Genomic DNA, 9,768 nt, shown 5'->3' on the forward strand with positions numbered 1-9,768 from the left:
TTCCTGTCCCAAGGGACGCGCCTGTCTGCCACGCGGTCTCCCTCCTACCCTCTGGGCTCAGAGGTCTGGCAAACTTTCCTGCCCAAATCCCTGGGTTTTTTTTACCTTTCCAGGGGAGTTCTGCCCTTCCCGGCTGCAAACCGTCTCACCAGCTGAGCAATTTCGCCAATTCGGGTGGGTGTTATTAGTTTCAGCTGCTCACTCCATTTGCTCCAGGACAGGACCTGGGACGCGTCTGCCTATATCGCCGCCATCTTCCGACTCCTCATAGTTTATGTTTTAATGCCATTTTTCTTCTTTTAATGGTTACCAAAGACACTTTAACATGCATACTTAAACAAAGTCAAAATTAATATCTTTAACTTTATGAACAAAACAAGGACCTTTGACACATGAACTGTTATCACCCCCCCAGACTTCTACTGTTGTCATATTTTAGCTATCACTTTTTTTAACCCACAAATTTGATATTGTTTCATGTGGCTAACATTTGTTTAATTTACTCACCTGTTTGCTTCTTACTTTTTTTATTCACTGTTCCTTACATCTGAGGCCTTCCTTGTGGGGTCATTTTTCTTCACTCTGAAGCACATATTCTACTACAGGAAACAGTCTATTAATAAACTTTTTGTAAAGAACCAGATAGTAAATACTTTAGGCTCTTACAATTAGGTATAGCTCACAGTTCAATGTTTAATATTAGAAGTTGTTTGGGTCTTTAGAAGTTTGGTGATGTTTTGGTAACCAGAAATATGCTATAAGAACTTAACTCTTGTTTATATTAACTAGCTTCTAGAAAAAACTGTTTTTGTTATACATCATTTTGCCCAAAGTCAGGAACCTATCAATTACATTAAATGAGGATTCACTGTACATAGTTTCCTGGTAAATTCTTTATTATCACAAAATGGAGTATTACAATGTTTGTTCTCATAACTTATTATAACATTGACTGTGTTTGCTTAGGAGGAAGAAGCAGACATTGAAGGCCTTCAGTATAAAACACTACAAACAATTCACCATGGAATCAGAGTTGGTGGCATAGCTTGGAGCCCAGAGACTAGACTTGATTCACTTCCTCCAGTAATCAAGTAAGTTAAAAATTATTATTAAGTGCAATATTTATTAATGTCCTTTGTGTTAACTGATCTGAAGCCTTTGATCATTAAGGATTTTTTCCCTCTATTTCCATTTTCTCTAGCTCTAAATAGTAGATATTTTAACATTTGCTATTATTTCATAATTTAGGCTTATTGTCTGAATTTGTGGTTTAAATATGTAGTCATAGCAATGATGGCTGAGTACATGGCTGGGCCTACGACAAAGCTCTGTACCTGAGATTCGTCTGAATCATTTTGTCTTCACAGATTCTTCACGAAGTTTACCACTTATTGAAAGTATAAGTCCCATAAAAGAACTAAATTTGATTGAGTCATTATTCAACCTTACTGCCCTATACATAGCCCAAGGTCACATTTTTATGTTTAACAATACATAAAATTAATCTAATCTTTGCACTTCAGTTTTTGTGAAGTCATTTGAAAAGAATAATTGCTTTTTGAGAAAAACCATAACACTGCCTGCTAAGACCTTCTTCATAAGGGCCATAATATGTCAGAGTATTTAAGGTTTGTTACAAAACACTAACCTTGCTTCCACAAATACCACGGCTAAAAGATATGTCTTCTTTTAGTAAACAGTATCTAGCCATCCACAAGTTAGCGTTTACTGAGCTAACCTAATTTTTTAAAATTAAGAGATAATGTACATACAGGGAAGCTCTCAACTCTAAAGGGTACAGTTTCATCAGTGTTGACAAATCTAGACACTTGTATAACCCACTTATAAATATTCTGCAATTTATATGCATTCTCCTATAAGTGGAAATCAGTTTGCAGTTTGAGCTATTATGACTAAAGCTGCTATGAGCATCTCTGTATACAGATTTATTGTATAAATAGCTTCATAGGGGTAGAATTACTGACTCAGAGGGGAGATGTGTTTTTAACATTTTAAGAAAGTACCAGTTTCCATTATGGTTCTATCATTTTATGTTCCCACCAATAATCTAAGGATGTTCAATTGCTCTACCTACTCTCCAGCAGTTATTGTTGGCAATCTTTAATTTTAACATTCTGGTTGGTACCACTATGACATTTCCTGATGACTAATGATGTTGAGCACTTTTCAGTGTGCATTCTATTTCCTGCCTTCAGGATCTTCACCTACAACAAGATTGTGAACATGTTCTGTGATTTGTTCTAGAAGCTTTTACAGGTGTTAGCTGCCTGAATTTTGAATAATCTACATAACAGTTCTTGTCAACATACATATGTCATTGTTAATAGCCAACGTGCTGTTCATTTCCTTTTATATTAAAAGGAAATGTTCAGAGCCTGGAGCTACAAAAAAAAAAGTCAGTCATTAGTCTCTCTGCATTCCGGAAGAGATTTCGAAAGCTATAGAAACCATCTCCTTCTCGTGGTTTTGTTTTGTACCTGCTCTCCTGTCCTTTTTTTAATGGATTTGCTGTATTGTTTCATCTTTTTTGTTGTTGTTGCTTTTTTATTAGCTGCCTCAAAGCTACTTTGGATCTGTAGCAATATAAATTATAAATTCAAAATATTAACCAGCCATTAATTTTAAAAACAATATTTTTAGAGCAAGCTGACAGCACAGTTTTGTTTTCAAGTAAATTAAGTATTTTTATTATAAAAATAATACACACTTACTATATCAAGTTTAGAATATACAAAAACTTTTAGATGCCAGCTATACACCTAATACTTTTTCCATTTTTGTTGGTAAATTTATACAATTCTAATTAAACTGTATATATAAGTTTTTATACTTTTTATTTTCCTTTACATTTGTTTCATGGCATTTCACAATATGTAGTCTTTTTTCATGACTAAATAGTAGTCTATCAAGATGACTGAGGTATAACTTTATATTTCTCTTATCATCATTAACTTTTATCCTACAGTTAGAATCTCTTCATAATATTTTATATTTTATCTTTAGCATTTAGTTGCCTTAAATTCTGTTCTCTCTCTCCTTCCATCCCTCCGTTTTCTCTTTTTCCATACCCACTTGATGGATAATAAACTGTTCATCCTACTTTAGTTCTCTGAGGTTTTCTGGTTTAAAGAATGATATAAATGCCCTAAACATGTTTAAACTAAAGCAGCAAAGATTTAGAGGAAGGTGAACAACACAAAGTTGACCATGAAGTTTTGTGATTTAATTATTCCTTTATTTTTTATTAAGTAAAAATGCTTTGACTTCTATAACTTTTTTGTACACATGTTTTTACTAAAGTTGGCCTCATAGTTATACCTTCTTTACAAACACTTTTGCTTGAGATACTTCTTTTTAAAACCTTCTGAAATAGACTTTATCTGTTTTAGAGATGAATTTTGAACAGACTTTTCAGTGATTTCTGTATGACATAACTATGAGAAAACCTGCTTTAGGAGAGACCCTCACATTAGTAATGTTGTAGCAAATTTGTTCTAGAGTTTCCTCTGTGTGGGAAATAAGGAATACCCAAAACAATAATGGGACAGATTCAAAAAGGACAATTAGGTAGATTAAGTTTTGTTTTTTAGTTTTTCTTACCTTCTATTTGTATATATGAAATATAGCATCCATTCCCAAAAGAGCTATGTGCAGGGTGGGGCAAATGTGGGTTTATAGTTGTTTGGATGGAAAACAATACATAATTAATAAATAAAAATACAAGAATAAATTCTATGTTTCTTATACTCACAACTGTAAACCTACTTTTGTTTCACCTTGCATATCACTGAGGTCCTCCGTGTGCCCTTCCCCAGTCACTGAGAAGAGATGGTAACAGATGTACCAACACATTAGGAACCTTGCTTTTATTTTATTTAAATGTTGTTGAATAAGTTTATTAGCTAAGAAAACAATGCTTAACTTTAATGTAGTCAGAACTAAGGAAATTTAGGTCTGTTTGATACTCATTCACCTAAGACAATTAGAAATAAACTTTTAAAAAATATATAAATATAATTTTTATTTTTCCCCCAGCCATAATCTGACATACTGAGAATCTAATAACTTTAGGGTTAAAGGCAAACTAGTTTAAAAAATAGTTATTGCTTAGATTTTGTTTTTTAGTGTACTGTGCATTGATGAACTACTAAAAAAATACCTTATTGTAGAGTCAGTATAAATAATATTCCAGTTTTTATCTTCTTTCATCTGATTTAATTTATTTAGAGGAATAGAACAAGTGAGAAGGCTTATGGATAACTGAAGAAGCCAGAGACTGATGTTTTTAATGTCTAATATTGACCTAGCTAAAATGAGGATACTTTTTAAATCACATCCTTTTTTTCTCTTAAGAAAAAGTTAAAAGTTAAGTTGATATGTTGATTTTTAATAAAATTGAACACTTGTTTTTTAAAAGACAAATCAAGAATATACTAAATTTTGTGTGTTTTCTTAAATTTAAGTACCTTCTGCTTTCAGTAATGGCTGTGTAACATTTTTTATAACAAAGTCACAACATATTCCTTCTGCCCCCCAAAAAAGCATGACTATGAGTTATGAAAATAGCTTTGGTGACTAGAAGGAATTTGGAAGGTACAGATGAGAACTTTCATTTACAGAGACTAAAAGTGGGTTTGTTTGTTCTTTTGCTTCCAGATTTTGCACTTCAGCTGCTGATATGAAAATTAGATTGTTTACGTCAGATCTTCAAGATAAAAATGAATACAAGGTATGCTTGAAAAGTATAATTTCTAAATTTATAGTTTATTTTAAAACATTATTTCTTGCTTTTTAAAATTAGATTTATCCTAATTTAAGATGATTTTTTATGGTCATCTTTAAAGTATGTGATTTAGGGTCTCGTTTACTCTATTTTAGGCTAAGTATCTAGGTTCTTAGTAAGGATTGCAGAATATAAATCTGATATCACTGATTAAATTAAAATATTAGGTTGGCACAACAAATGAGGGAGAATTCGAAGTTCACAGTTGGTATATAGTAGGAGTATAATGGACATGAAGACATATAGAGTCCCAGTAAAACTTCAAAGAAACAGTCATTACAGCATAGTGCAAGGCAGGGTTACAAATTTGTTAAGAGCACAGACACAAGGTCAAACCGCCTGAGTTTGAAGCCCAACTCTACCACTGTAATAACAGTATGACTTTAGTCACTTTCCTAGTCTCTATGTTTATTCCCTTACCTGTAAAATAGGGATAATCATAGCATCTGCTTCATAGAATTATGGGCTAATTCGTATAAAACACTTAGAACACTGCTTTGTACACTGTAAGCCCTATATGTGAGTTTTCTATTGTAAGAAATAGTTCTGTAAAATAAGTCAGACAGAGAAAGACAAATACAGTTGACCCTTGAACCATACAGGTTTGAACAGCATGAATCCATTTACATGTGGCTTTTTTTCAATAAATATCTGTACTATTTTCGATCCATAGTTGGGGGTGCACTGATGTGGAGGGCAACTGTTTGCATTGACCTATACCATTTTATATAGAGGACTTGAGCATTTTCAGATTTTTGTATCCACAGGGAGTCCTGGAACCAACCCCCAACAGATACTGAGGGTAGTTAAGTTTTGGGGGAGTCAAGATTTTTGATTGCTCAAGGGGTTAGCACTCCTAACCTCCACGGACTAGTGTATATCATGGTGAGTATAATTAACAACTCTGTATTAGATACTTGAAAGTTGTTAAGGGTAGATCTTAAACGTTCTCACCACGAAACAAAAGTGGGCCCTGGCAGGTGTGGCTCAGTTGATTGGAGCATCCTGGCTTTCAGGATCGATCCCTGTCAGGGCACATATGGGAGGCAACCGATCGATGTTTCTCTCTCACATAGATGTTTCTCTCTCTTTCTCTGCCTCTCTCTCTCTCTGCCTCTCTTTCTCAAAAATCAATAAAAACATATCTTCAGGTGAGGTGAGGGTTAAAAAAAAGTTAATGTACTCGGATTAATAGACATTAAAATTAAATATTAATTTAGTTTGTCGTGTACACTGTGGCATAAGCTTTGACGAATGTTTAGAGCATTTGAGTTTGTTAAAGTTACACAAAAATATTTAAATCAAAATTTTTTCTTCATGATATATTTCTAAATAGCAGTTCAAAATAGAAGCACTCTATTAAAACAAAGATCACATGTGAGCTTTTGAAAGAATGGAGGGAGAAAGAACAATAGTCATTAAAATACTGAACCTTGCTGACTCACATAGTGCTCCACCTTGTACCTTCCCCTTTGTTCCTTCTGTAGCCAGAAACAAACCTGTGGGTTGTTGTGACTGTGAGCTGGTAATACTGCTATCTCCAGTGCTGGCAGTCACACTGAACAAGTTAATGAAGACCTTAGAATGTAAAGTTCATCCTCTGTGTTTATTAGGCAGCAGCAAGTGTGCAGGGCAGTAGGTATGAAATAAATAGTTGAGGGGGACTCCTAACTCAAGCCCCTAGAAAGTTCCAGCTTTAATTTTTATTTAAACTTTATGTAATAAGTGAGAAAGGAGGTGACCTGAGGACAGGTACAATAAAAAAATGGTGTTTTTGTAAGAAATGCATACTAGAAAAGAAAGATTAAGCTAATAGCAGTGTGTTGAATAATCAGCTTCTTTCCAAGAAAAACCTTCAGAAAAGTGGGTGTATAAATCATGCTTTAAAAATAGCAGATTGCTAAGAAATATTTATGGAAAAGAGAAGCATGCAGTGAAAGCTTTTAAGGCAGTGAAGTAAAAATATTAGGTAGGAATAGTGTAGATTTTTTTCCTGTGTTCTTATTAATTTTTCCTCTTATGTCAGGTTTTAGAGGGCCATTCAGATTTCATTAATGGTTTGGTGTTTGACCCCAAAGAAGGCCATGGAATTGCAAGTGTGAGTGATGATCATACCTGCAGGTATGTTGCTTATGGTACAAGCACATTTTAAAAATGTTTAATAAGAATTACATTTTAAAAATTAGAGAAAATATAACTTCTATAGATACTTCATTTAAATTGTAAGTATGACACAAATGTGAGTTTCAAAACTGGTGAGTTAAGTTATCATCCCAGTTTTGGAAACATCCCTTACTGATTCATGGGTGCCTCTCTCCCTCTTATTTTATATCTGAACATCTATGAAATCTAATTATATAGGATCAAATTCTCCAATTATGGATAAGATCAGTAGGATAATAAAAGGCAGTTGCCATATTGTGACATTATTTCACAGATCCTGTCCGGTAAGTCATTGTTTAATAATTGCAAATTTCATTTGTTAAAGCAAGACTCATGGGAAAATAGTGTTTTGACAAATTTGAAAGTCTCTATTTAAGCTTTTCTGTATATTTAGCACATTTCAGTGTCACATTCTTCCATCCCACCCCCGTTTGGAACAGATAAGGTAGCTATAGCATTTTAATAATGCCTAAAGCTGGAGCATATCACAAGTAAAAAAACAAGACGAAGAGCCAGAGTAGGAGGTGGAAATAGGCTGTGGAGGCAGGAGTGAATAAGTGAATCAGTCATGACAGGAGTGCCAATTGCTTCTTCTTTCAACAGCACTGTGAGAAAAAGAAAAACACACTGTGCTGCTGTTTTACGTAGTTTTAATTTTTGATCAGGCTGTGACAAAATCAATAGTATTTATAAACACTTGTACACAGACAAAACTATCAAATATGTGTCCTTTCACATTGGAAGTAAAGCCACTATCTACTTTTTAAATTTTAAGCTTTGTAATAGCTCATCTTTTTAACGTTAGAGTCATAGGCCATTATTCTTTTTGATCTGCCTGTTAAAATTTTCACATCAGAGATATGAAAGATTTACATGACCCCAAGTATTACAAAACCAAGTTTATATATAGATCTGAGGAGTAAATAGAACTATTTTTAAGATAAAAGTTAAATCACTAGAAATAAGTAGTGACATTTTATTTCTCTAAAACTAGACTTTCCTAATCCCAACCATTTGGGGTAATGATACCTGAGAAGGGAGAAAATGAGTGTCTTTGCAGGCCAAGGAGTAGCCTCTGAATAGTGAATAAGAGCCAGACAGACCTGGGATTACATTCAATGGTCTGTGAATTTTTTTTTTCTCTTGTAGACTTTTAGATTTTTTTGGACTAGTAAAATTGTCCTAAAATTTTGGGGGACTGACACAGGGTTTCCAACTTTTTATTTTGTTAAGTAATAAGAATTTTTAGAGTTCTACTGCCTTCAATTACCATAATTTTATGAAAGAAAGAACATTATTACTTTAAAAAGGACAAAGGGCTTAACTTCAAAGTGAAGTTAGACTTAATAAATTTAACTTTTTGAAAACTCACTATGTTGCCCCTAATTGTCTTATTTTGCTGGTCTGTGATTTATGATGTTACTGTTCAGCAAATACTTGCTCCCCTTTCCCCCGCCCCCGTGGAAGGAGGAGATTTTTCCCATTCTATTGGGTGTACCCATGTGACTTGTTTAGGCCAATGTAATATTAGCAGGTCTGACACAAGCAGACACTTTAGATGTTTTATTTGGTTTGTCTTGACCTTCTGTCCTCTCTCTTTGCTATAAGATGAGCATGTCCTAGATACCTACTGACCTAGAAGAGAAACACATGGAGCAGATATGTACCCCGCTGGTATTATGAAATAAAGTTTCCCACAGACCCAGGAGCAAGAAATGTATGCTTGTTTTTGTAAGCCACTAAGATTTGGGGCTTGATAACATCATTTTATCTAGCTGTGGAGCTAAATTTAGAATTCATTAACTTAGTCTGCCAACTAGAAGTAAATAACAGTCCTGATTGACTATTAAAGTCAAACTTCTTGGGCCAAAAGGTAAGCAATATAGCTAAGATTTTTAAAAGAAAAAGAAGATACAAGTAAGTCAAGGAGTTTAAAGTAAGGAAGAGAAGTAAGTATCATACACTCTGACAGTAAGAAAGGAAAGAAGTTATTCTGATGGGACAAACTACAATAGAAAGTTGTCTCAGTACAACTATCTACATTAACTCAAAGTATAGAATTGCCAAGTTACGAGTAAAGACAGCAGCCAACTGGCAACTGAAATTTGGGCAAAGGAAATAGCCATTTTCATCCCAGGGATCATTCTTATCACTGCACTAAAGTAATGCCTCCTGCTCTTGCCGGTTTCACTCAGTGGTTGGTGCATCAGCCTGCAGATTTGCAGGGTCCTGGGTTGCAGGCTTGATCCCTGGCCCCATTTGGGCACATGTGGGATGCAACCAATCAATGTCTCTCTCTCACATTGATGTTTCTCTGTCTCTTCCCCAAAAAATCAATGGAAAAAATATCCTCTGGTGAGGATTAACAAAAACAACAACAAAATAATGTCTCCTACAATCTCAGTCTGCATGTTAATGGAGAAATCCTTACCCAATCATAGCCTGTGTCTTCTTGGGAGTAGTTTTATATGCAGGTGATACAATGCTTAAAAAAGACATGCTAAATAGAATAACTAGACTGAAGGTCAGTAAGGAAGTAGCCATTATGGTAAACAGTTTGGCAGTTCCTCAAAAACCTAAGCATGTGGCCCACCAATTCCACTCCTATAGGTGCAGGTGCATACCCAAAAGAATTAAAAACAGATGTTCAAATAAAAACTTGTAAAGGGATGTTTTTAGCAGTACTATTCACAATAGTCAAAAAGTAGAAACACCCCAAATGTCCATCAGTGAATAAATGGATAAACAAAATGTGGTATATCATTGAAATATTATTCAGCTATAAAAATGATTGAAGAGTA

At 34.2% G+C, this 9,768-nt stretch overlaps 1 protein-coding gene across 1 annotated transcript in view; it reads left to right on the forward strand.

Moving 5' to 3' along the window:
• The window catches only part of NUP37 (nucleoporin 37kDa), a 37,223-nt gene that overhangs the window by 9,489 nt on the left and 17,966 nt on the right, over nucleotides 1-9,768 (forward strand). The window contains exons 4-6 of the mRNA XM_015567599.1: nucleotides 967-1,091; nucleotides 4,678-4,750; nucleotides 6,831-6,925. Coding sequence (XP_015423085.1) covers nucleotides 967-1,091; nucleotides 4,678-4,750; nucleotides 6,831-6,925 — 293 coding nt within the window. The remainder of the gene's footprint in view (nucleotides 1-966; nucleotides 1,092-4,677; nucleotides 4,751-6,830; nucleotides 6,926-9,768) is intronic.

The sequence above is a fragment of the Myotis davidii genome, unplaced genomic scaffold (genome assembly GCF_000327345.1).
Source record: "Myotis davidii unplaced genomic scaffold, ASM32734v1 scaffold120, whole genome shotgun sequence".
Classification (NCBI taxonomy): domain Eukaryota; kingdom Metazoa; phylum Chordata; class Mammalia; order Chiroptera; family Vespertilionidae; genus Myotis; species Myotis davidii.